General features: G+C 39.0%; 3 protein-coding genes across 3 annotated transcripts in view; 2 read left to right on the forward strand and 1 right to left on the reverse strand.

Moving 5' to 3' along the window:
• On the forward strand, positions 1–27,949 carry LOC120536633 (interferon-induced very large GTPase 1-like). The gene is made up of 3 exons (XM_039765053.1): positions 1–85; positions 206–269; positions 19,029–27,949. The coding sequence occupies exon 3, from the start codon at positions 19,070–19,072 to the stop codon at positions 25,892–25,894; it is 6,825 nt and encodes a 2,274-aa protein (XP_039620987.1). The 5' UTR covers positions 1–85; positions 206–269; positions 19,029–19,069; the 3' UTR covers positions 25,895–27,949.
• ccdc189 (coiled-coil domain containing 189) overlaps positions 1–27,955 on the reverse strand; it is a 76,847-nt gene that overhangs the window by 37,996 nt on the left and 10,896 nt on the right. The window lies entirely within an intron of this gene.
• LOC120536634 (interferon-induced very large GTPase 1-like) lies at positions 8,436–16,005 on the forward strand. The gene has a single exon (XM_039765054.1). The coding sequence runs from the start codon at positions 9,135–9,137 to the stop codon at positions 15,225–15,227; it is 6,093 nt and encodes a 2,030-aa protein (XP_039620988.1). The 5' UTR covers positions 8,436–9,134; the 3' UTR covers positions 15,228–16,005.

Raw genomic sequence — 27,955 nt, forward strand, 5'->3', positions numbered from 1 at the left:
TTTCAGCCGGCCTCTTCCGAAGGAGCTGAAGATGCGCTTTGTGGTCGTCTGTCAGATGCAATAAGAAGTGCTGGAGTCAGCAAAGGTAGTTTAAGCATAAATCTTGCAGGATGACTTCCGAACACATTCTTGTTATGTTTTTTGTTACAAATAATAACAACTTGAATCATCTCTGATTATGCAGTTGTCCGTTTTCTTTTTTCAGATTGTCATCTTATAAATAGACTTTTGCTGGTTTATAAAATCTCGAGAAGAGGATTCATTAAAAGGCAAGTAGTTAGTGTAATTTAGACTTTGGTGTGCTCACTTATATTTTTGTTTATTTCTTGGTATTTCTGTAAAATTTAGATTTTCCTTTGGGGACAAGTATTATCTATTTATCATTTAGTGCATTTCATATCTGTTAATAGTAATAATGCATTTTATTTATGTAGCGCATTTCCCATGCTCAAGTGCCATTCTTATCTATTATATAATACCTTTCATATCTATCTACCTACCTATCTACCTATCTAATTGCAAATATTCTCAACAATGCTTGAACAGAAGGCAAAAATAAATGTATTGTAGAGGCTGCGCGGGACCAAAGTTTGCGTGGGTTGGCTTCTCACTTGTTCTCCGAAACAATGAACTGAGAAAAACGTGTTACACGATGGACAAATGTTATTTATTTTATAGATTCACCCAGTGCCTCGAGTTGCAAACAGCGGGTAGAGTGTGTCTCTGGACTCGTTTGTGGTCCTTTTGACACAACACAAAGTAGTTTTGATTGTCAGACTTCTTCTGTGTGTCAAGGTTTCGACACACACGCTTTTTATAGGCTAGTTTTCGAGGTCCTAAAAAGGAAGGAGAGGAACACGCACGGGAACTCGAAAAATAACTTACGTGATACTTATTGAGAATATCCGTCCTCTGCATTGCAAACGGCACAATGCATCTTTACGCTGTCGATTAATGTGGGGAAAAAACAAAGCATATACGAGCTTTCGCCGTGTACATTTGGTGGTTTTGCATTTAGCAGGTATATGCTAATTTCTCGGCTGAAAGGCATTTTCAAAGAACTTCTCATTTTTCTTGTTTTCTGTTGAATTGCACATTATACTTTCACTTTATATTCTGGTACTGGTGGCAAATTAATATTTCATAAGTAATAATTTATCACATTAAAATATTCGATATTCTGTTGGAAGTACGTGCGCTGGTGAAGTAAGATAAATGAGAAACAGGCAACTAGAAATGTGAGTGTGTACTCGTGGCATTTTTTACGTACAGTAAAATTCAGTGTCCACTAATGGAATTTAAATTACGTTTATAAAATATGGGAAGCATATTACAAGCACATAATATTGTGATCCAAGTACAATAAGTATTCTGCGGTGCAGGGGTTGGAGACAAGGTACGAAATACGGGGGTCCGAAATATTCTAAAAACTTCAAAATTTAAACCTGTAAGGGGGTCCGTGAAAATTAATTTGAAAAATACATCATTGTATTAAAAATCACTCAGTGCTCATTATTGGGAGTGTGATAAAATAAGCTCAAATACGAATTCGGAAGAAGTACTGTACATTGTTAGGAGGAGTCTTTTTATTTTACCCAGCCTTATCATTGATGTTATGTGTTTTTGCAGTGCTGTCTGTAGTCTTCTCTGACCAGGGGGTGAGATTTCGGGAAAGCATATAAGTTAACAATGCCTTAAACTAGATGGTAAGACCAACTGTTAATTTACGAGGGTTCTCTTTGTCAATTTTTGCATTTACTCTTTAAAAGAACCGAACAAAATAATGAAAACGTCTCAGACGAAGAAATCATAGTGTAAAGTTTCGGGGCTGTTGAATCAATCATCAGCACAACTGCGGAGAGCGATACTGGTGGCTTCTGCGCTCACGCACACAGTTGCGAGTGTCTGCGCTATTCTGGTCAGAAGTATGAGAGGGCGTGGCTTTGGCCTGCAAACTGCGTATTCGCTTATCTAACGATCAGTCCATTTAAGATCTTAGCATTCTACGTGATTCAGCATTGTCTATATGTACAGTGCATCCGGAAAGTATTCACAGCGCATCACTTTTTCCACATTTTGTTATGTTACAGCCTTATTCCAAAATGGATTAAATTCATTTTTTCCTCAGAATTCTACACACAACACCACATAATGACAACGTGAAAAAAGTTTACTTGAGGTTTTTGTAAATTTATTAAAAATAAAAAAAAACTGAGAAATCACATGTACATAAGTATTCACAGCCTTTGCTCAGTACTTTGTCGATGCACCTTTGGCAGCAATTACAGCCTCAAGTCTTTTTGAATATGATGCCACAAGCTTGGCACACCTATCCTTGGCCAGTTTCGCCCATTCCTCTTTGCAGCACCTCTCAAGCTCCATCAGGTTGGATAGGAAGCGTCGGTGCACAGCCATTTTAAGATCTCTCCAAGAAATGTTCAATCAGATTCAAGTCTGGGCTCTGGCTGGGCTACTCAAGGACAGAGTTGTCCTGGAGCTACTCCTTTGATATCTTGGCTGTGTGTTTAGGGTTGTTGTCCTGCTGAAAGATGAACGGTCGCCCCAGTCTGAGGTCAAGAGCGCTCTGGAGCAGGTTTTCATCCAGGATGTCTCTGTACATTGCTGCAGTCATCTTTCCCTTTATCTTGACTAGTCTCCCAGTTCCTGCCGCTGTAAAACATCACCACCGCATGATGCTGCCACCACCATACTTCACTGTAGGGATGGTATTGGCCTGGTGATGAGCGGTGCCTGGTTTCTTCCAAACGTGACGCCTGGCATTCACACCAAAGAGTTCAATCTTTGTCTCATCAGACCAGAGAATTTTGTTTCTCATGGTCTGAGAGTCCTTCAGGTGCCTTTTGTCAAACTCCAGGCGGGCTGCCATGTGCCTTTTACTAAGGAGTGGCTTTTGTCTGGCCACTCTACCATACAGGCCTGATTGGTGGATTGCTGCAGAGATGGTTGTCCTTCTGGAAGGTTCTCCTCTCTCCACAGAGGACCTCTGGAGCTCTGACAGAGTGACCATCGGGTTCTTGGTCACCTCCCTGACTAAGGCCCTTCTCCACCGATCGCTCAGTTTAGATGGCCGGCCAGCTCTAGGAAGAGTCCTGGTGGTTTCAAACTTCTTCCACTTATGGATGATGGAGGCCACTGTGCTCATTGGGACCTTCAAAGCAGCAGAACTTTTTCTGTAACCTTCCCCAGATTTGTGCCTCGAGACAATCCTGTCTCGGAGGTCTACAGAGAATTCCTTTGACTTCATGCTTGGTTTGTGGTCTGACATGAACGGTCAGCTGTGGGACCTTCTATAGACAGGTGTGTGCCTTTCCAAATCATGTCACATCAACTGAATTGACCACAGGTGGACTCCAATTAAGCATCTCAAGGATGATCAGGGGAAACAGGATGCACCTGAGCTCAATTTTGAGCTTCATGGCCAAGGCTGTGAATACTTATGTACATGTGCTTTCTGTTTTTTTTATTTTTAATAAATTTGCAAAAATCTCAAGTAAACTTTTTTCATGTTGTCATTATGGGGTGTTGTGTGTAGAATTCTGAGGAAAAAAATGAATTTAATCCATTTTGGAATAAGGCTGTAACCTAACAAAATGTGGAAAAAGTGATGTGCTGTGAATACTTTACGGATGCACCGTATGTTCCGCTGTTCAAGAGAGCTGCATTTCAGTGTTAAAATCCACCATTTAGCACTATCTGGACAACCGGATTACCACGGGGTATTTTGCCTCTTGCTTGGCAGCTGTGCCATAGCACAGCATTGTAACATAGCATTGTATGCAGCCTTGGTAGAATAAGCAAGCATGGGAATAGGTGCAGTTCTGCATGGAAAAACCAGGTGTCTGAAAGACAGTGTTATACTGTTGGAAGTTCCATCGTTAAACAAGGATGTAGGTGCAGATTATGTATGGTCAGTTAAGTAGTCTTGTGCTTCTGGGAGACACCATGTGACACTAATTAAAATAGTATAGCTTAAGAAACAACTCTGGCATCAATAGGTAACAGTCTAGAAACGTGAACTGTTTATCAGTAGCTAATGCATGCCACAGGTGAGTGCAGGAAAACAAATTAATAACACTAGAGTAGCAGTATAGGACAGGACAGGTCATCAGTCTATTTTAAGGCATATATAAGCACATCCAACTGCCCAGACAGTGGACTCTGTCAGCACTTGAAATGCAGACCAACAGGGAACAAATCACAAAACAAGGAAATATGTGAAAATCTGAATTTGTGGAATGTGGGAACAGAAATTAATTAATAAACTGGAATGAAATCAGGCAGTTAGCTTGTAATTAAAGATTTGGTCCAACACTTTGTTTCAACTTCAAAACACATGAATGTCATGTCATGCATGGCTTTTACTGGCAACTTTGATTTTTTTTCCTCTTTGACATGTTTAAAAAAGGACGATTGTTTGCACAGGGGCGAAACCTGGAACAAAACAAGAAATCGTTTCAACAGGGTGTGACTAACTGTTTAAGAAGCACACATTCCCTTAGTTAGAAAATGTTATGTATGTCATTCAGGAATGTGTTTTGTACAACTACAATTCTTTCACTTTTACTTTTCATGTGTATTTGTACTTCAGACCCTTGATATATTTTGAAACTAATATTAACTTCAACAGGAAAGTGAATAAAAAGCTTCTCATTGTTAACAGTTATATTTTTTGCATTCTGAAAATTATTTACAATTATTATATGCTACAAATTCAGCTATATTTGAGACTGCAACAAAATGTAAGAATAGCAATCCTAAAATAAAAAAGGTCTGAAAAGGATCATATTTTCTAAATTTCTTTTAAGAGTATATTAAAAACAATTGACTTCTTGCTCCATTTTCAAGTGAATCCACTACATCATTTATTTTAGGATTTTGTTTTGTTTGTTTACATAGTGAAGGTGCCAAGCTGGACGTACGGGCATTGTTTAGGATAGAAAATTTCTCTTTGTCCATCCTCTATTGCTTTCCGGCCAAGTAAGGTGTCCTCAACCAGCCTGGTAAGGAGGCCATAGTTGAGAAACAATTTCTCCCCCAGTACAATAAAAGGCAGTGCTCCACTGGCAAGGACCCAGTATGGACATCTGCAGGGACTCATGGAATTCGTAGTCCTATGGGACAACCCTGTTTGGGTCCTTGGGTGCCAACAGATTGCTGTTTCATCCTGTTTCATGGGACTTCTGCGTGACCTGGAAGTGCTTCCACCATTCAGTATTATGGCACCAGAAGTACTCGTGGGTCGAATATGAAAGGAAGCCATCCAGACTCCTCCAGTTGAGTCAGGAGGCAGAAGGCAAAACTCACTGGAGGACTGGAAGGAGGGAAAGGAACATTATATAATTGGTGGCTGTAAAAGTGGACCTTGTCCATGTGTAAAGGTACTGTGTTAATAAACAATAGACTGGTTTCTCATTCAGGATGAGCTCTTTACATGCATAAAAGAATAAATGAATAAAAACTGGAAATTATTACACAAAGTCCCAATACATACAGTTACAGTAAGTCCATAAGTATTTGGACAGTGATACCATTTTCATAAATTGATAGATAGATACATAGATAGATAGATAGATACTTTATTAATCCCAAGAAGAAATTCACATACTCCAGCAGCAACATACTGATAAAAAATCAATATTAAATTAAAGAGTGATAACAATGCAGGTATAACAGACAATAACTTTGTATAATGTTAACGTTTACCACACGGGTGGAATTGATGAGTCGCATAGTGTGGGGTCTCCTCAGTCTGTCAGTTAGCAGGACGGTGACAGCAGTCTGTCGCTGAAGCTGCTCCTCTGTCTGGAGATGATCCTGTTCAGTGAATGCCGTGGATTCTCCATGATTGACAGGAGCCTGCTCAGCGCCCGTCGCTCTGCCACAGATGTCAAACTGTCCAGCTCCATGCCTACAATAGAGCCTGCCTTCCTCACCAGTTTGTCAAAGTGTGAGGCGTCCTTCATTTTTATGCTGCCCCTCCAGCACACCACCGCGTAGAAGAGGGTGCTCGCCACAACCGTCCGCTAGAACATCTACAGCATCTTATTGCAGATGTTGAAAGACGCCAGCCTTCTAAGGAAGTATAGTCGGCTCTGTCCTCTCTTGCACAGAGCATCAGTATTGGCAGTCCAGTCCAATTTATCATCCAGCTGCACTCCCAGGTATTTATAGGTCTGCACCCTCTGCACACAGTCACCTCTGATGATCACGGGGTCCAGGAGGGTCTCTGGGTCTCCTAAAATCCACCACCAGCTCCTTGGTTTTGCTGGTGTTCAGTTGTAGGTGGTTTGAGTTGCACCATTTAACAAAGCCCTTGATTAGGTTCCTATACTCCTCCTCCTGCCCACTCCTGATGCAGCCCACGATAGCAGTGTCATCAGCGAACTTTTGCACGTGGCTGGACCCCGAGTTGTATTGGAAGTCTGATGTATATAGGCTGAACAGGACCGGAGAAAGCACAGTACCCTGCAGCGCTCCTGTGTTGCTGACCACAATGTCAGAACTGCAGTTCCCGAGATGCACATACTGAGGTCTGGGCTCATACTCTTTTAACATACTCTTAAATTGGGCTCAGTGAATCAACACAGTGGATCTGAAATGAAGCAAATTGAAATATGACGGATGAAAACAAACATCAAGAGTGGAGAACTGGTCAAGGTATAACACTGGGATGTCAGATGATAGTGTACCAAAACCAAAATCAAGGTCAAAAGCGTGCGCGCACACACACACACACACACACACACACACACACACACACACACAGAGAGAGACTAGTTAGCACTAATTGAAAAAAGCACCACAAAAGTCTTTTGGAAAGAATTAAAATTTTGAACTTTTGCTTAATTTTCATCATTATTTTGTTATCCTTTACATGCCACCATTTTGAGTGTTTTGTTGATAGCAACGCCAAGTTATTGCTTCTTTGCAATGCTAAAAGTTGTGACATCAGAGATCTGCTGGTATATAAGATGGCAGCAAGCTACAATCAGGATTGCTGCAGATGGTACTATATGCACTCTTATGATCAGGTTTTTGTTTTATTAATTTTTTTATAAATTCCCCTTAATGTCAAAAAATATGTAGACCTTGTTTTAGGTGTTTTGGAGGTCAAGGAATATGTTTATTATTTGATATGTTTTAATGATTTATTCAAATAAGTAAGAATTATCAGCAACACTCGCAACACAGCCCAAACCACAGTCCAGTTTCACAGACACAAACATGGATAGATGTAATGTCCCCAGTGAGCAGCCTTCTGAAAAAGGTTATCTTGCTGTGCTCCTGAATGTCTAATGATGATTTACAGATGACCGGACTGTGCCCTATTGACAACAACTTCCAAGCCAGATGAAAAACACACAAACAAGCTGGCACAGGACAAGAACACGTATCGAGTGAAAACTAATCCACAGGGTATGAATAGATCTAATCCGAATGATCTACTGTAGTGATGATAGCAACAGAAGCACAAAAGACAATTGTGATCTGTCAGCTTTTTACAGCTCCTTTTATGCAAGTTGCTATGCAATTGCTAGGAAAAGTCAACTGGAAGGCTTTGGTGTGTAAAAGTCATGTAATGTTGTGCTTGATTGGATGTAGCTCAAATCTTCAATTATTCCCTGTTTTCTTTAAAAAAATTCTGATTAACTAATTTATGGCTCAGCTTTTTGACTACAATTTAAGAATAATGTTTTGGCTCTGGTTACATGTTTGTTGTTTTTGAATGTTTGCCCTCTTTGTTTCACTTGAATTTTTATTACACATATTGAGCCTCAGTTATTTATTTTTTAAATTCTCTGTAAAAATTTTATGGTTGTTAATTTAATTACATTGATTTACCTCCCAGTTCCTTTTCTAACTAATTTCTGCTGCTTATTCATGCAGTCAGCACATATGCCTTATCATAGGGATCACCTCACCTTATTGAAGGAAAGTCTAATGGTGTAAAAGATGGATATAAAAGAAAAAAAATGCTTGGGACCTTCTATGATTTCTGCCTAGCACACTCACAATGTGTAATGTTAACACTGGGCCTACTGTATTGATGTCTTCCTCCCGCCATGGATATTTGACGCTTCAATTCGTAATTCACAATTCTTCCATTGTTAATAAACATTGACCAGTGATTGATATATGTCCTGTCTAGGGTGGGTTTCTGTTTAGCACTTTCTGCTTTCAGGATAAGGTTTCTTGACTTTTAAAATGCTTGTAATCTAAATGGGTGGATATGATGAATAGATGTTTGATTGACTGTAAGCAGATCATGGCTAATTATGTGAGAAGGAAGTAAAAATGATCAATTTTGAGCAAGGTACACTGAAAGAGAGATGGAATTTTGTAAAGCTCTTTGAATCTCTTTTGGAGATGACAATGGCATCCTTTTAAATCCGCAGGTATAAAAGTCACATGTTTGAAGCTGAGTCAGATCAAAGTAAAATACTGAAAAATCAGCATGCCACTTCCACACCAGAATGAACATGCCATTGATCTGATTGAATCTCCTGAAACATGGACTGAAGTGCTGGAAGACTCATCTGATGGACTGGCACTCCAGGGAATTTTTTTGACAGGCAAGCCTGAAGATCTATCGAAAAGACGATTACAAATGATAAATGTACCCAACAAATGCAGGTGGTCATATCATGAAAATGAAGCATTTGATTTGTTTAAATTTTTTGACTCTCACACCCAGGAACAAATGGCTGCCAAGTTGATTGAGAATGGAGGATACAGCATTTATCAGGAAATGGTAGCAGATTTAGACGTTGCTAGTTTTCCTTCTTATTATGAGGACCTCAGGTCAGGTTCCACAAAGGAGGAAGATATGTCATACATGTGTGAGTGGAAGAGATGTTTCATCCCAGTTGCAACATGCACCTTCACATGGCACAACCTCTTTCTTTCTAGCACAGTGATAACTGACCTGAAGAAACTGGAATCACTAATTGGAGAAGAGCAAAACAAGCAATGCAAGACAATCTTGGAAAAGTATGGCTCGCATGCCAACACAACATGCACATTTGGAGGGGCTACCTGGATGAAAGTAGAAAGTACTCAGTTCTCAGAAGAGGAGAAAGAAATGCAGAGGCAGCTGGTGGAGGAAATAATAGATGGGGAGGATTATTTTTTTGCATAATACTAATCTTTCCAAGGACCCATCAACATTTGAAAATCAATTTGTTAGCAAGTATGATGAGCACATTCTGAAAAATCTGACATTCTATTTTCAGACAGAGGGTGGGCCATCAGACTCACCCTCACTGGACCACTGGCGAGCAGAACTCTTGTCCACAAGCAGATCCTGGAAGCTGATTGACCGTGGGCGTCAACATCATTTTATTCCCATGTGGAATATTATGGCATGGAACCACAGGGAAGATTTTGAAGACTATGAAACAGTAGCCAACACAATCAAAATATACTGGGAAAAAGAAACCGGCTTAGAAGATATGAGCCTTGAAGTGGAGAGTCTGATGAAAGCAGAAGTGATTGTTCATGATATACTTGAAAGAGCTAAAGAATGGACTGGGAACTTTAGTGAAACCTTCAGTGAGAAGTGCACAGAGTACATTACTGAATGCCTGAAAGCATACTTTCAAGTGAAAATTCTCCAGGGCACAGATTCTGACTATTATTGGTACCAACATGTTATCTGTAACAAGGACATGCAGGCATTTCTTAAATGGCTAGCATACAGCATTGAAAACTCACAGTTAACATCATCCCATAAGACTGCCCTATTAGAGCAGGTATCCAATCTTTTTGGGAAGTACCCCATGTTAGACACGTCGAGCTTTCCGGGTATCGATGTACTTCTGTCCATAATTACAAAATACTTATCTCAGTCAATTCCAGGAGAGCTTGTAAGCTTCCAAAGTGTAAAGCTCCTATTTTCCAAAATCCGAAAACAGGCTTCTGAAGTTGATCTCCCAAAAAAAGGTGCCCAGGAGATGTTCATGTATGCTACCTGCATTTTGCTTCTGAGCCTTAAGGAACTTGTTGAAGGGATAGGCCTGCAATCACTTAAGCCTCTAATCACTGCTCTTTTTTACCCTTATACTGCAAGTGGTGAGGTTCTTCAGAAGAAGGGACTATCACAAAGTGAGTGGCAATCAATTGCTGAGAGATTCCAAAAACTTGGCAGCTATCTAGTTGAGCACGAGGCAAATGAACAAATTCAGACTCTTGTCTTTGTAACAGCTCTAACTGGTGCTGGGGAGGATTTGAATTCACCTGACAAAAGAGAGGAGATGGCAGGGCTTCTAAAAGCTTTGGTGAAAGAGATGGGTCCAGACCTGTGTCCTACACTTCATAAAGTGCTCCTTGATGCAAATGGAAAAGTAAACCAGGATTATAAGGGGCTGTTAGAAAATATCATATCAATTAGGGAAGAGAACAGTGTCAGAAAAGAGATGTGGCGGAGGAAATCAAACGAAATTGTGCAGCTGGTTTTTCAATCTAAACACAAAGCACCTCAAATACAGCAACAAAGAATGGTGAAGAAGAACAACATTATAGAATGTCTAGATTTAGAAAAATACTGTGAAACAAAGCTCTCCGTTACTGACATTAAGATGGTGGGTTCACTCACTTTGCTCTCAAGCAGACCTTCAAGATTCAGTGATGTACCCTGGTATTTTATTCAAAAGTTAACAATGGTGCATTCAGATGCCATAAAAGTGAAATGTGAAGAAAGTGAAACATCTGCTAAATTAGCATCGCAAACACGGGCTTCTGAAAGAGACCTGGAAGACTTGTTTGTAACTGAATCAGAAAACCTTACTGTGCTCAACCCACTGGATGTGATGCTGGCTGTGTTCATGTGTTCTGACATGTTTGTGCAGCAGGAGCTTGCTTTAAAAATGTCAATGTGCCAATATGCTGTGCCCATACTGCTTCCAAGTTGTGAGAAACAGGGTTTATTTCTCCTCTGGGGACTGAGATCTATTGTGAAAAAATGGCACCAGAAGTCACTCAATGGATCCAGTTGTACTATTGAACAGGGCATAGCAACACACCCAATGCACACAGTGACATTTATCAGATTTGGAAAGCTTCAGTCTTCAAAGTCAGCCTTCCTCAATTGTCTTTTGAGCACTTCTCATAATTCGCACAGTTTCTTTGTACATTCAGAAATGGAAGGTGGAGAAATCAGTAGGCAAATTTCCAACGGTTTGGTTGAGCTTAGCTGGTATTTGCCAAGTGGAAATGAAAATCTTGATGTATTCCATGTTCCTTTTGCAATTATGAATCTCCGAGGTGATGCTATGTCTTTTCCCATGCATGTTAGGCTACTTGCAAGTGTATCATCTGCGGTATTTGTTTTTGTGGACAATATCGGTGATGAAGAGGAGGAAATGATTGCCAGCCTAACTTCAAAGGTAAAATTGTTTCTGTTGCTAAACCCACAAACAGACAAGATGGCTGCACTCAAGCAAAGGATTGTCCATTTAAATTCAACATGCAATATGAAGACAAGTCAAATTTTGCTGCGGATGAAGAAAAATAAAAATGAATATGTCTCTGAGGTACATTCAAAGATAACCAACATGCAGGCTTCAGAACAAAACTGCATGAGCCTAGAAGAAATGTCCAGGTTTGCAAGGGAGCATGGATTTGAAGTGGATGAAGACTATGGTCCATGTCAGTCAGGAAGACTGAAGGCAGAGGAGGTTCTTGCTGACTTGAATTGTCACAATATCACAGAATTCAAACAAGTGATGTTCCCATTTCAAGGGCCAGCTTGGGAAGAGTATTCAAAAATTGAAAAAGAAAGTCTGCGATTAAAAGAAATTGGACACAAGAACACAGTGGACTATGCCAGGGAATTAGATCAAAAAAAGAGGCAGATTCACCTTAAATATTCTAATGATGACATTACACCTCCAATGAAAACATTTGTGGAAACAATCCTGGGCTGTGCCAAGGAGGAGCGGCTCTTCTTTCTGCAGTGGATGAAGCTAAAGCTGGACTCTCTGTCATCAACAGCTCTACCCGAATTGCGAGAACAGCTAAAAAAGTCAGGCAAGGACCTAAATGAGCAAAAGCAACTCCTTGAAAAGCTTACAAGAAGCTCTCTTGGGCTGGGACATTTTTTGCGTGAAATCAGGCAGATTTATGAGGCTTTCCTTATGTGCGATTCTAGACTAAAACAGGACCTGCTCCACTTGCCTGCCACCGTTGCAGAAATGCTGCTTGCTGGCTTCCCAGTGGAACTCATTGATGGCAGCGTCTGTAACATACCCATGAGGTGGGTGTCAGACATTCTGAATGAAGTGAACAAAAGAACACATCCAGACACTCGCATATTTGTCCTTTCTGTACTGGGGGTGCAAAGCTCAGGGAAATCCACTCTTCTCAACACCCTCTTCGGCCTTCAGTTTGCCGTCAGTGCTGGAAGGTGCACACAGGGGGCCTTTATGCAGCTGATCCACGTGGACCCAGATATTAAGCCAGAACTCGGATGTGATTACATCATGGTGATCGACACCGAGGGATTAAAGTCTCAGGAATTAATGTCTCTGACTGACAACTATGAACGTGACAACGAAATGGCCACCATGATAGCTGCATTAAGTGATGTCACACTAGCAAATCTGGCATCGGAGTCCAGTGCCGAAATGCAAGACGTTCTGCAGATTGTCATCCATGCACTAATAAGGATGAAAGAGACCGGAAAGAAGCCCAGCATTTACTTTATCCACCAGAATGTTGCTGACATTTCTGCTAAGGAAATGAATTTGCTTGGCACCACTCAGCTTCTAAACAGACTCAATGCTGTTACTCAAGCTGCGGCAAAGCAGGAAAAGAAAGAAGGCGTCTACTGTGAATTCTCTGATGTGATTCAGTGTGACCCTGCCAGCGCAAATAAATATATAGCTGGCCTCTGGCATGGCGTTCCACCAATGGCAGCGGTAAATGTTGGTTACAGTGAAAGCATACTTGAACTCAAAAAAGAGCTCCTCAATTATATCAAAGAGCAGAAAAAGAAACAAAAGCCGTCAAAGATTTCAGACTTTGTTAAGTGGATGGAAGATGTTTCTGTTGCTGTGAAATCAGAAGACTTTCTATTCAGTTTCCAGAACAGTCTTGAGGCGGCTGCATTTGCTAAACTTGACACTCACTATCGGGACTGGATATGGGAGATACAGCAGAGGTTCATGGAATGGTGGGAAAGGGAGGAAGTCAAAATTAAGAACTGTGAGGAGCCGGATGACCTGCTTTCAAAATTATCAATGGAAGTGGAGGAGTTACGGCAAGAGCAGGAGGACAAAGCTCTTTATAATCTCCAGAGTTATTTTAAGAAGGATATAGATAATAAACAGTTTATAGAAAACCGCAAGCACCATTTTGAGGCCAACATTAAAACCACCTGCCAGCAGCTTAAAGATGACAGCATTAGAAAGTGTGAAGGATTTGTTGAAAACTTGAAAAGGCAGGATAGTTTTCGTAAAATCCATAAAGAATGTGACAAAAAGATTCAAACCAGAGTAAAGGAACTACTGAAGAAGTGCAAAGAAGAGAAGAAAGAACTTTCTGACAGAGAGCTTACTCAGATATTTGATGAGATGTGGAAAGAAACCGTTTGTTTCTTCAAATGTCCGGAGGATAAAGTGGATATTCACCAAGATATGGAAAAAAGCCTTTTGAATGATGCTAGTCAAAGGAAGGATTTAAAGTGCAAACTGAAAGATGGAGAGCATTATTCAACAGGAGTTGATGAGTTCAAAGTTCTTCCAGTGCACAGTAAAATGTTAAATACATTTGGTATCTCTTCAGTAACAGGAGCTGGAATGGCAAATGTTCAGGAAGCTGCTAATTCCATCATAAAAGAATGTAAAAAGTATATTGAAGAGCTGGTCGATAAAGACACCGATTATGACAAAAATTACTGCAGTGGTGTAATAGTGACCATTGATAAAGAAATCGAGAAACTTTATGATGATAAGAGAAAGCTCACCGACCAGTTCTGTGTTGACCTGAAACTTCATATTTGTGCGATTGCTGTACGTCAGTTTCAGGAAATGCATAACAGATTTATTCAAAAGAATAATCTACTGGCCAGACTTGAAGAAGAGAAGGCTGCATACTGTGAGATTCTCAAAGACCTCTACCAGGAAGGAGATCTCAGTCAAAAGTTAGCAAAACGCTTCTGTTCTTTGTGTCTGAAGCCATCTCTGAAGGGCGCGGTCTTGCGGCAGCTCTCAAAACAGGTCACCACAAGTATGAGGGAGAAGTGGACGCCTTACATTTTTGAAAATATCAGTTACTTCCAGCTCACCCTCCTGATAGACGTTTACAAAAGGGACAGTTTTGATGCTTACAAGCACTACATCACAGATTATGATGGATATGCACTTGATTGGCTAGAGAAGCAAGCAAATGAATATTGCAGAACTGTAATGAATGGTAAAGTCAGGATTTTGTCACTGGCAGAGGAGATGGTACAGGATCTTTGTAGCACAGTTACAATGACCTTGTCTGATATCTTAACAATGAATCTGGACACTGCAGAAGAGTTTTTACAAAAACTGATCTCAGAGCTAGAACTGCAAATGGTTATTCAGAAAGATAAAGCAGACATAGCTAAGTTTGGGTATGAAGTAAATGCTGCAGAGTTTGGAAAAAATCTACAAAAAGCAATGGAAACTTTAGTAGAAGAGATGTTAAGTGAGTTTGGCTGCTGGAACATGGAATTTGAAGTAAGAAATCTCCCCAGCCCATCTCCTCACAAACAGCTGTTTACATTATTAAGAGGCTGTGGAGAGAAATGTCCATTCTGTGGTGTGCCTTGTGAGCTTGAAGGATCTGACCATCAGCACTATGCTCGATACCACAGAGTGCTGGGTGTAAGCCATACACCCCCTGACCTGCTGCCATTCAAGAGTACAATGAAAAAGCATTACTCCCATATGTTTGTGAACTCTGATGAACGGGCCATGAACTGCATCTCACCAACTGTACAAATGAAAAGATACCAAGGAAGGCTATCAAAAAGACATAAGTGGGGCAATCTGTATAAAGGGTACACATCAATTTACTGGAGGTTTGTGCTCAAAAAGTATAACCAGCAAATTGCTGAACTTTATAAAACCAAACCAGTGAATTTGGATGACATATTTCAAGTGACATGGAATGACGTGAGAAAGCATCTTGAAAAGGTGTACCAGATAAAACTTAGTCTGGGCCCAGAATCATCTTGAAGAGCTTGTTCTAAAACACTAATAACTCAGAGAAATCTGGATGAATTTGAACGAGCCACTTCTTTCCAGAAAGACTAAAAAATGTCAGAAATGTTTTTCAGGACTGTAAAATAATGTTGCCCTGCCATTCATTTTCAAACTAATTTTCTGGAGGTGCATGTCAAATTAAGCAAACATTAAGTAGACCAGGGATTCCCAAACCCGGTCCTCAGGACCCACTGTGGCCGCTGAAGAAGACAATGGAAGTTTTAGCTTGTTTGTCTGTATTCCAATTTACTAACTTCACCAAAAAAAAACAGGCCAGGATAAAAACTGGACCCAGCTTCATTTATTAGGGTCTTTTTTCTGGGTACCAGCTTGTTCTCCAAACACCTTGGCTCATGGAAAACCGATCACTTTTCTTTTAACTGCTTCTTGGCCTATATTTGGTGTAAAAAAACATTTAATAATCTTCATTTTATGCAACATTGACTATCTTATTCTATCTCTGTTACTTTCAGCCAGATGTATTGCCTTATGTAAAGGCTTCTATAGGAGAGCCATGGCTGCTGCTCCAACTGACTCTCTTCTACTGCTTAAAACCTGTGGTTGACGTTATTAAATACAGCTTACATATCAGAAAATAAGTCCATTCAGAAACAGAATCAACAACGTTTATATTCTGATTCAACTTCACCTTATGAATTCAATAACACACAAAAGCCTGGATAGTTAAATTTTCTTCACCATTTACTGATCATATTAATATTATACATTATGATATCTAGGGGGCGGCACAGTGGGTAGCACTGCTGCCTTGCAGTTAGGAGACCCGGGTTCGCTTCCCGGGTCCTCCCTGCATGGAGTTTGCATGTTCTCCCCGTGTCTGCGTGGGTTTCCTCCCACAGTCCAAAGACATGCAGGTTAGGTGCATTGGCGATTCTAATTTTCCCTAGTGTGTGCTTGGTGTGTGGGTGTGTGTGTGTGTGCCCTGCCTGGGGTTTCTTTCCTGCCTTGCACCCTGTGTTGGCTGGGATTGGCTCCAGCAGACCCCCGTGACCCTGTAGTTAGGGTGTAGCGGGTTGGAGGATGGATGGATGGATGGATAATGGAAGGACAAATATAACATATATAATTGTTTATATTTTGTACCAGTTTAATTTTATTGATATATAATGAAATTAACAAACTGTGTAGGGTTAATATAAAATTTTAATATTTTTAGTTTAGGTATTTTTTGTGGTTTTCATGCTCATAAATAAATTAAAATAGAAAAAAATAACTTTTATAATCTTTTAATTGAAAATCAGAACATTGGTAGTGATTAATATCACAACTCAATGACTGACCATAAAAATATATTTTATTTCCTTATGGTGAAGGAAAGGGAGCATGGGGGATGATTTCAAATTATCTTTTACGTTGTGCATTGTGTTTGCTGGTGTTAACCTGTAATTAATAAAGACTCCAAATTTCTAACCAACTGATATTGTGTAGTATCAATGTTCATGTGGATCAGTGTTACATATGCATCAGCTTGCCTTCATTTTGATGTTGTGCCTTTACTATAATAATAACAACATGGCAGCATGGTGACAGAGTGTTCTGCACTGATGTCTCACATATCCAGAGGCCAGCGTTTCAATTCTCTGCACTGCCTGTGTGGTGTTTGCAGATTCTCTTGGATCCCATGTTGGTTTTTATCGTGATACTCCTGTGTTTTCCTCAGAACCTAAAGATATGCATGTTAGATTACCTTGAAGCTCTACACTGGTCTTATATGAGTGACTGCAGGTTCAAGTGTGAGTAAGAGTGCTCTGTGATGGACTGCTGCCCTGTCCAGGGTTGGTTCCCACATTCTACTGAACACTACTAGAATTCTGGGAAAGGATGAAGGCCCACAACCTTGACATAGATAAACAGATTGGAAAAGGAAAGAATGGATTGATGAATAATAATAAGAGAACAAATATATTCAATTCATAATAACAAACAGTACTGTATTAGAAATGAGGAGTTGAAAATATATCTCCTTCTTCTTCACCCCTTCTCACTTCAAGCTGGAGGTCGATGTGTTTGATCAAACCTCTCTACACTATAAAGATTTGTCCTGCACCTCCTCCCCAGTCGGACCCTTTTCAGTCAAAACATCTTTTACTTTATCCATGCATCTCTGCTTTGGCCTCCTTTGCTTTCTCTTCCTGTGTACTTACATTCCCATGATTCTTATGCCCACATATTGTCTCTCGTCATCACATGTCCATTCCACTTCAACCTGCTTTCCTGTAATTTCTTTGATGTCTCCAACTTTTGTTATATCCCTAATTTTTCATAAATGTATCTCCAAAATAAAAAATATTTTATTCAAATATAACCAATATTAGTCTAGTGCAATGGTTCTCAAACTTAGTCCTAGGAACCCTGTGTGGCTACAGGTTTTCAGTTTCACCAGTCAATGAGACATTTTCCCTTGATATGATCTCATTTAATTAGCTAGTCTTTTTTCTTTTCTTATTCTGCTATCAGAAAAGCACAACGGTATGATTTTTTTTTATTAATAACACCACATTCAGAAATATTTGTAGTTATTTTATAGCTTTAAATGCTTAACTCTTTTTTATTGTTTCCTATTGGTGTGTATTTTCTCTTTTTAGTTGTATTCCCTTAATTGTGTCCTAATAATGACAATTAACAATGGGCAGAGCAGAAATCTGAGCAGGCAACACCAAATGCTGAAAGACTGCAGCTACTTCAGTGTCAAGCCATAAAAAAGCACACATTAGTAAAAAATGGATAAAACACCCACAACACCTGGAAAAGCAGAATGAAAGGTAATGAGGGTGAAAACCTTTAAAAAAATGATACCCATGTAACTTATATAAATACTTAATACATTCAAATAAAAAAATTACTGAGTTTAGTTTTTTAATTTCTACATTAACCCCAAAACACAGAGACTGAGAAAGAACAGTTTGCTTAATTAGGCTAGGCTTTCTTTAGAAAGATATTTATATAAAAACACATTTTGATGTTGAGCCTTTACTATAATAATGCGATGACAACTTGGCAACAGAGTAGTGAGCCTTGCTGTATCACAAGTTTATAGACAGACAGATATGAAGGGCACTACATAATAGACAGATAGTAGTAGTATTAGTAGCACTGCCATTTGTGCAATGTGTAGTGTATAATGGATTACTGGATCAAAACTAATCACACTCGTACTTGCAGTATTTTCAGAAGGATCTCACATTCTGCAACTGTGTGTGCCTTTCTTTAAATCATTTATTGTCAGTTGCTTATTTGTAATTACACAAAAGTGCTTACAAATATTTACTTACCTGTACTTAACCCCCCAAATACCTTAACTTACAAAGATAAAGGAAGCTATTCAGTAAGTGGAATATGAGGTTCAATCTAGGTGTCGTATGAGAGACAAACAAAATGCTGTTCCAGAGCTACATCGCTTTACTGGATCATAGGATCAAAGAAAATAAATTATACAGACTGAAAAATTCCAACCCTGCATTTTGCTCTTTATATCCTACATGAAAGGTAATTTGTTATGCTTGTCTTGAATAAAAACAACACCTTTACTTTACCCACTTAGTCTGAATACATTCAAATCTAGCAGTGTTATGCAATGCTCTCCAACCCTGTTGAAAAGGAGATAAGGCCAACGAGTTCACACACAAAAGCCATGATGTGCTCATATGCTCATATTCAAAATGTCTTTAGGTATGTGACATATGATAGCACATTTTATATATACATAAAGCATGTGCAGCATTTTTCTTATATTATTTCTTTTAAAACTTGCAGGGAAGAGGACTCATGCCCTGGCCCCATTTTTTTTTTACAACATGCATAATACAAACATGACTCAAGCTCTGGTGGTGGAATCTTCTTCAGATGGATTGGCTCTTCAGGGAGTCCTCTACTCAAACAGCCCAAGTGACTTAATTAAGAAACGATCAAGAATGATAGAGACACCCAAAAAGCACAAATGTGTTTCAACTTCAGAAGAATGCGGGGAAATAATTGAAGAATTTGAATCTTGTAGCCAGGAGAAAAATGCTAAAACGCTGATTGAAATGGGTGGATACAGTATTTTGCAAGAAATAAAAGATGACTTGGGGAAAACCAACATCAACAAAGAAACAATAAGTTGTAACTCTTCGGACGAAGGGTGCAATGAACCTTTCTTCTGTGTGTGGAACATATCTTTGTGTCCCAAAGCCATTTGTACTTTTAGTTTGGAAGATGTCACTCTTTCAGACTCAGTAATATCTAGTTTAAAGAAACTAGAATCCTGCAGAAGTCAGGAAGAGAAGGATAAGCAATGCAAGTCCATTCTGGAAACATATGGTTCTCACATTAGCACAAGGAATGTATTTGGAGGAATATTTTGGCGAAAAATGGAAAGTGTAAAGTTTCCAGAAGAACTCAGACCAACAAGAAGGGAACTGATAGAAGACTTCATTAACTCTGAGCTTGACTTTGACAATTTTACACAACTGTTCAGTGATTTAACAGTATATAAACACTTGCTAAGAAGGGAATATGATGAAAGCCATTTAAAAAATACCATTGTTTCCATTCAAACAAGCAGTGGCACCAATGACTCCACCACATTTAGCCAGTGGATAACAGGACTTCACTCAGAAAGCCGTAATTGGAAAGTAATTGACCGCGGATTCAGGGATCGTCTACTGCCCATTTGGAAGATTATGACACTGAACCATAAAAAAGATTTTCGAGATTGTGAATCACTTGCAAATATAATGAAAATGCATTGGGAACAGAACACTGGGTTGCAAGACAATAGTGCGGAATTAGAGAAAATAATAAAAACTGAAGAAATTATTGAGAGATTGACTGAAGGAGCAATAGAGTGGAACAAAGTCTTAGATTCAGAGTTTGAAGAGAAAGGTGCAGATTATGTGGCCGAATATACCAAAGTGCACTTTCAGGTCCACCAGCTTTATAGTGATTGGGCAAATTTCACTCAGCAAGAAATATTAACTTCTCACAGAGAGGTCCAGAAATTTCTTATCAGGGCAGTAAATCACTTAGACTCCAAACCAGGCCCACCTCCACTATCCAGATTTTTGTTAGAACAGATATCTAGTCTAACTGGCCAGCAAGAGATTTTAGAAACTGAAGACGTCTCAGAGTATGGTAATACACTGTGTATTCTGAGGAAATACCGTAAAATATCATATATGGAGACATTCCAGAATTTTGAGGCAGCAAAAGAATTTTTTCTCAACACAAAGAGGCAAACCACAGAATCTCACTTTCAGATACCAGGAGTTCAGGCAATATTTGCTTACAACATTTACATTTCACTTCTACAGTTAAAGACACTGATTGAAAAAATGGGTCAACGATTTCATCGAGGTTTGGTGTCAGCCTGCTTCTATCCCTACCTCGGAAGGCAGGAAAAAATACCAAGAACAGACTTGTCTCAAGCTGAATGGCAGTCCATTGTGGACTTGATTTATGAGATGGAAAATTATGTGCAGCAGTTAATGGACATGACCACAGAAATGGGACAGGCCTTCATCTTTTCAGTAGCCCTTAGAAGTGAAGGCTATTTCCCCAGTTTAGACAGCAAGAAAGGAGAGAGAATTGAGCTCCTTGAGATTCTGCTCGAGGAAATGGGGTCTGAATTATCTCCTGTGATTAAAAATATGATTGAAAAAAAATGTAAAGAAAGAAACCCTGATTTCAAGCAGTTAATAGAGGAGTTAACGTTATTAAAAAAGAAATCTATCTTTGAAAAAGAAAAAATGGAAAGTCAGTTTGGTAAAATCCAGGAATTGATTTGCAACAGCACTGGTAATGACTCTAAAGTGCAAGATAAAAAATCACCAATACTTGCAAAGGTAAAAAACGAAGTTGTAGAACTACTTGGTTTAGAAAAGTACTGGGAAAAGAAATTCTCACCTACTGATCTAAAGTCTATAGACTCCCTAGCATTAGAACTGAACAAACCTCACAGACCTGAGGATATCCCCTGGTACTTCATCCAGAAGCTCCTGATGTCACATTCAGATGCAGTCAAAGTGAAATGTGCAGAGAGCGAAAGTTCTACAAATACATCAGATGACAATGATGACAATTTTGATGCATTGTTTTTACTTGAATCTGACAACAAAACTTGTCTAAATCCTCTGGATGTCATTGTCACTGTTTTGATGTGTTCAGATCCTTTTGTGCAACAGGAGCTTGTGCTAAAGATGTCAATGTGTCAGTTTGCCGTGCCATTACTACTTCCTAATTCAGATGGAGGGCCAATATTTCTACTCTGGGCTACGAGGTCCATCATAAAAAAGTGGTACCAGAGGTCTCATAAGGACAGTAGCTCCATTGTGGAGTGCAGCATTGCTACTTACCCCATGCATGCGATCACATTTATTAGACTGGGGGAGAATCGACATTCTAAGTCAGCTTTCCTCAACTGTCTCCTTAGCACTTCTCAGTACCACCACAGCTTTTTTCTCCATCATGATATGGAAGGTGGAAACAGCCCTCGGAAAATCTCTAATGGACTTGTCGAAATGACTTGGTATTTGCCAACAGGCAGGGAAGTCTTGGATGTGTTTCTGGAGCCATTTGCTGCAATAAATGTAAGGGGTGATGCAAAATCTTTTCTCAAGGAGGTAGAGTTTCTTGCTGAAGTGTCCTCAGCCATCTTCATGTTTGTAGGAAATATTGGTGAGGGGCAGAAGAATATGACACAGTATCTTCAGAGATCTACAGCAAAGATCTTCTGTTTGTTAGACCCTCCAAATTATGGTCAGGCAACAGTCAAAAAATCCATTGATGAATGGAGTGCACAGTTACATATTCCAAAAGATCAAATTATCATAAGATCTAGAAAAAAAGATGCTGAACTTATTTGTGACGTACGCTCTGCAATCACCAAAATACAGGCCTCTAAGGAAAATATAATATCTTTGGAAGCAATGTCTCATATTGCCAAAGATCATGGTTTTCAAACTGACGAAGACTATAGTCCATGCCAAACTGGAAAACATAAAGCTGCAAAAGTTCTTGCTGGGCTAAACATGGGAAATATTGCTGAATTCAAAGACAAAATGCTTCCATTTCAAGGGCCAACCTGGAAAGAATATTCAGAAATTGAAAAAGAGAGTCTAAGACTAAAGAACATTGGACACAAAAGCCAACTGGAGTACTCCAGGGAATTAGAGCAGAAAAAGAGAGCAATTCGTCACAAACAAATGAAGAATGACATGTCATCTGCTATGGAGATATTCATTGAAACAGTTCTCAGAAGCACAAAAGAAGAAAAGCTCTTTTTCCTACACTGGGTGAAGCTGAAACTGGATTCCCTTTCTTCGGCCTCCTTACCCAGTATCCGAGAAAAACTGAAGCGGCACCAGAATGAGAGCAGTGAACAGAAAAAACTGGTGAAAATGCTCTCTAGTAGCTCACTGGGATTAGAACACTTTGTACGAGAAATCGGACAGGTTTATGAGGCGTTTGTAGTGAGTGGATCAAAGTTCAATTCAGACTTGTCTCGGTTACCAAAAATGGCTGCTGAGATGCTCCTAGATGGCTTCCCAGTAGAGATCATTGATGGCAATGTCTCCAACATACCCCTGACATGGGTGTCAAATATTTTACAAGAAGTTAAGAAAAAAACTCAGTCCACAACCAGAATATTTGTCCTTTCCGTTTTAGGGGTACAAAGCACGGGGAAATCCACCCTATTGAATACTCTGTTTGGCCTGCAATTCGCAGTGGGAGCTGGCAGGTGCACCTGTGGGGCTTTCATGCAGCTCGTTCGCATCGATGGAAATCTCAAACAAGAACTCGGTTGTGACTACATTCTTGTTATTGACACAGAGGGTCTAAGGGCCCCAGAATTGATAGGCATCGCCAACAAGTATGAGCACGACAATGAGATAGCAACTCTAATAATTGGACTAAGTGATGTCACCCTAGTGAACGTGTCATCTGAATCCACTGCAGAAATGCAGGACATTCTTCAAATAGTTGTACATGCATTAATAAGAATGAAGGAGGTTGGGAAAAGGCCAACCATCTATTTCATCCATCAGAATGTATCTGACATTTCTGTGAGGGATAAGGATTTACTTGGAGTTGCACAACTCCTGACACGTCTGGATGCGGTGACCCAAGCTGCAGCCAAGCAGGAACATAAGGAAGCTACATATTTAAAATTTTCTGACGTGATTCAGTATGATCCTGCAAAAAGAACAAAGTACATGCCTAGTCTGTGGCATGGCATACCTCCCATGGCAGCTGTGAGCACTGGGTACAGTGAATATGCATTTGAGTTGAAAAAGGACCTGGTTAATTTCATTAGGGAACAAAGAAAGTCTTATATCCCATCAACAATTGACAGCTTCATCAAATTGATGGAAGAACTTTCTAATGCCGTTAAGTCAGAGGACTTTATATTCAGTTTCAGGAACAGCATTGCAGCAGATGCATTTGCAAAGCTTTTCTCACAATGCAGCGATTGGATATGGGAAATCCAGCAGCACTTCATTGAGTGGACAGAGAAGGCGCAAGTGAGGATTAAAAACTGCCAAAAGACAGACGGTTTACTAGATGAGCTAAAGCGGGAGGTTACAGTGTTAGCAAATGAAGAAGAAAGCAAAGCTCTTGAAAAACTCACTAATTATTATTCAAAGGATATTGATAATAAACAATTAATTCAGCCCTACAAGCTATATTTCGAACAGAACCTTAAGGTTGAATGTCAGCAGCTTAAAAACAATGCACACTCAAAATGTGAAATTTACATTCATACTTGGTTAAGCCATAATATTTTTCAAAAAGTGCTCACCGAATATGAAGATAAAATCCAGGAAAAGGTTGACCAGCTGGTAAAGGAAATTAACCACAGTGGAAAAAAACTTGATGAGGGGGAACTTCACAAGGCATTTGAGGAAATGTGGAGCAGCACTGTTGTGTCCATAAAATGTCCAGAAAACCAAGTTAATATCCTGCGTGACATGGAGAAGTGTTTGCTGCGGAATGACGTGAAAAGAAAATCTTTTAAAATCAATTTAGGAGAGAAATTTCTAAGAGGAATGGGAAGCCAAACTTTTTACGTTTCAGATAAACACGTCAAACACAGCATGACATGGATTTCTAAAGCCCATATAAAGCAGGTTCAGAGAATAAGTAGCAACTTCATAAATTACTCGATTTTAAATTTTCATTCTGGAGAAGACAAATCCAGAGAACAGCTTGCCAAAAATCAGTTGCAGACCCGTTTGAAAAAAGAACAGAAGCTGGCAGATACAATCATACAAGAGTGTGAAAAGTATATTCATAGAATGATCAGCAAAAAAGATGTGGATTACGATCGAAATTACTGTACAGGGGTAGTCAGAGAAATTGAAAAGCAAATCAATAAACTGGGAGAACAAAGCAGGAAGCTTACTGAACAATTTCACACTGACCTTAAACTTCACATTTGTGTTATGGCAGTGAAGAAGTTTCAAGAAAAACATGACATGTTCAATCAGCAAAATGATCCAGCACGTATACTTAATGCGAAAAAGAAAGATTACTGGAAGGCTTTCAGTGACCTATGTGACAAGAGAGACCAGAGCCAAAAGGCAGCAAAGAGCTTCTGTGACTTGTGCCTGAAACCATCATTAATTAAAAAACTCCAATGGCATCTATCTCTCAGCATTGTCACTTATCTGAGGAACATTTGTGCACCTTTAATACTTAAAAACACCCTCTACTTCCAACTAGCTCTATTGTTAGATCTGCACAGGAGAGACGCCTTTAACGACTATATAAGTTACATCAAAGATTATGATCAGTTTGCATTGGACTTCCTTCAACAGATGGTGGAGAAGTCTTGCCGTCATGAGGTTAATGGGAAAGCACGGTTTCATGTCATGGCCCAAGATATTGCAGCTGATGTTGTAGATAAGGCAAAGAAATGCATGGATAAAGTAAATGCAGAGAAAGCCAACACAGCAAAGCAGCTCATCGAGCTATTTTTAACAGCACTGGAGGGTAATCTGGTGATTCAGAAAGAGAAGATTCATGATATTTTGCCCAGAAACATTCTAAATGTGGCACAGTTCAGAACAGACCTTTTTGATGCCATCCTTTCATTGGAGAAAGAGCTTCTGAAGGAAATAGAGGACTGGGAAATTCAGGTTCAGGATTTACCTGTTGTACCCCATCAACAGTTATACAGAATTCTAGGAACATGCACAGAGAAGTGCCCATTCTGTGGCGTGCCTTGTGAACACCAGGGGGAAAACCATCAGCATTTCTCCAGATACCACAGGGCACTGGCTGTCAACAACACCCCCCCTGAAATGCTGCCATTCAAGACAACATTAAAGAAGATTTCAGCATTATTAACCTTTAATTTAGACCAGAGCACAATGAACTGTATGTCAAGAGATATCCATGTCAAAAGCTGCAGTGCAAGTCCTTTGGAAAGCAATAATTGGGGAGAACTGTACAAAGATCAGTCCTCAGTATACTGGCGCTTTGTACTTAAAAGATACCAAAAGCAGTTTGCCCAGCACTACTACTCTAAACCAGCAGAAGTCAAAGAAAAAATTACATGGAAAGAAGTAGAGGCAGATCTCCAAAAGGTATATAAATTGAATGTGGAAGACATATGGCTAGAACTAGGGAAACAATAACTGGTTATTCTGGTGTTTACCTCTCGGAACAAAATGTATTCCTGTTGGGAATGATTCAGCATATGTCAGAATCATATAATTGTTATAAAAATTGTCAAATCCATCGATTTTGTAAAGCATCCACTCATTTAACAGCATAAAATTTAACATTCATACACTGTATCATAATAAAAGAACTGTATGATGGCATGTTTTAGTAACTGTTTCCCAAAAACACGGGGGAGAAGAAGCAACTGCACCATAATGAAATACAGGGATAAATCAAAATGCATCTTCTGTGTGGCTATTTACTCAACAAAACATTAAAATAAACCAATAATAGAGATTACATTTCTTTTTTAACATGATCTGGGGTAGCATAGTGGATCCAGTATCCTGGGTTAGAAATCCATGTCTGGTTGTCACCTGTGTGTGGTTTGTAAGCTCTCCCCGATTCAGTGTGAGTTTTTTGTTTTTCCCCCTGATTACTCTGTTCTTTCCCCTGTATCCCAAAAAAGTACATATAATGTCAACTGTTGATTCCAAATTCGCCTAACGTTAATTGTGAGTGTGGAGGTTTATGTGTGAACGTTCAGAGGTAATGGCCTGGTGCACTTTTCAGGACTGAGTTCTGCCTTGCATTCTATGCCGATGGGACAGGCTCTGCTCCGCCTAAATCAGCAGTGACTATTCTAAGTGGTTTTAAGAATGTTGGATATGTTATGTAATGACTTCCCTGCTTTTCACAACACTAGGATTTTGTTTTAACGCTTTGGCATATCCTTAGAAAGGATAGATGCTGAGATATTATGTTACTGATTACCTATCCCCAACTTGCTGGAATAAATTATTTGTATATTGTAAAAGAATATGGATATAAGTACTTTTCAGAAAAACTTCACCTAACTCTTCACAACCCTGTGTTGGAAGGAGATTTTATATATTTTTTTATATTTTTATAATTCATTGTGTTAAACATGACAAAATAGTTCATCTGTATCTATACTGTTAATGTACTGTATGTTGCACATAAATACTGTGTATACAACTATATACTCGACATCATTCATTTACCACAGTTGCTCGAACATCCTTTCCAGATGTTTTCTAAAAGGTGCTTCAACTTAATGACTCAAAGTTCCCAGTGGTGTTTTTGAAAATAACTCAAACTTTAAATTAATTTTCTTGAATAACCTTATTGTTAGCCTTGAGTATGTTCACCTGTATTGCTCTTTGTGTTCATTAATCTTTATTATTAAAATATATGATTTTATTCCATTAACCCAGGAGGAGAACCAGTAAAGATATTTTTTTAAGCTCTTCATGTCCCAAACTCGGACTATAGAGTTATGTTATGTTATCTAACATTGAGTTATGTTATCTAACAAAACCACTGTATATCTATCGCCTTATTTTCATTTTGAAATGCATTATAAATTCAGAACAAAAAGCCAGATTTAGCTTGAACACAATATGTGGAAGACATTTATGTTTTGGAGAAATGTAAGAACTGCAGTATCAAATCAAGCAGCACATGCACATCTTTGTGAATTTTCTAGGTGTTATTGTGGGAAATAGCTTTTTTATGAAATAATCATAGTAATAAAACATTAAGTGAACACTTTTTTTTAGTGTAGGGGAAATCAGGCCTGGGACAACTCATTTGGGACATCAAGTGGTTTTAAACATCTGTAAAACATTTTCATTGAAAGTTTATTATTTTAATATTCCTGTAATCTGTTTAGAAGACATCTTGCAATAATGGGAAAAAAAATTAATCTTAAATGCCTGAAAATAGCTCATTTTGGAAGACTTGACTGTTCTTTTCATAAAAAGTATATTTTGGTTTATATAATAAACAGAATTGTATAATATTACTGCAAGAAACCAAATGATATATAATAAATAAGCTCCATTTCAAAGACACAACCCAAGTTTTGCCCTCCTACCTGTTATGATTTATATAAAGCATCTAATATTTTAAAATGCTCATTTTATGTTATGTTACATGATGTATTTTATTAGGCTGTTGTTCTATGATATGTGTGTGCTTTTATTCCAATAAAAAAGAAGGTTGTTCTG

Source organism: Polypterus senegalus, chromosome 10, assembly GCF_016835505.1.
Source record: "Polypterus senegalus isolate Bchr_013 chromosome 10, ASM1683550v1, whole genome shotgun sequence".
NCBI lineage: Eukaryota > Metazoa > Chordata > Cladistia > Polypteriformes > Polypteridae > Polypterus > Polypterus senegalus.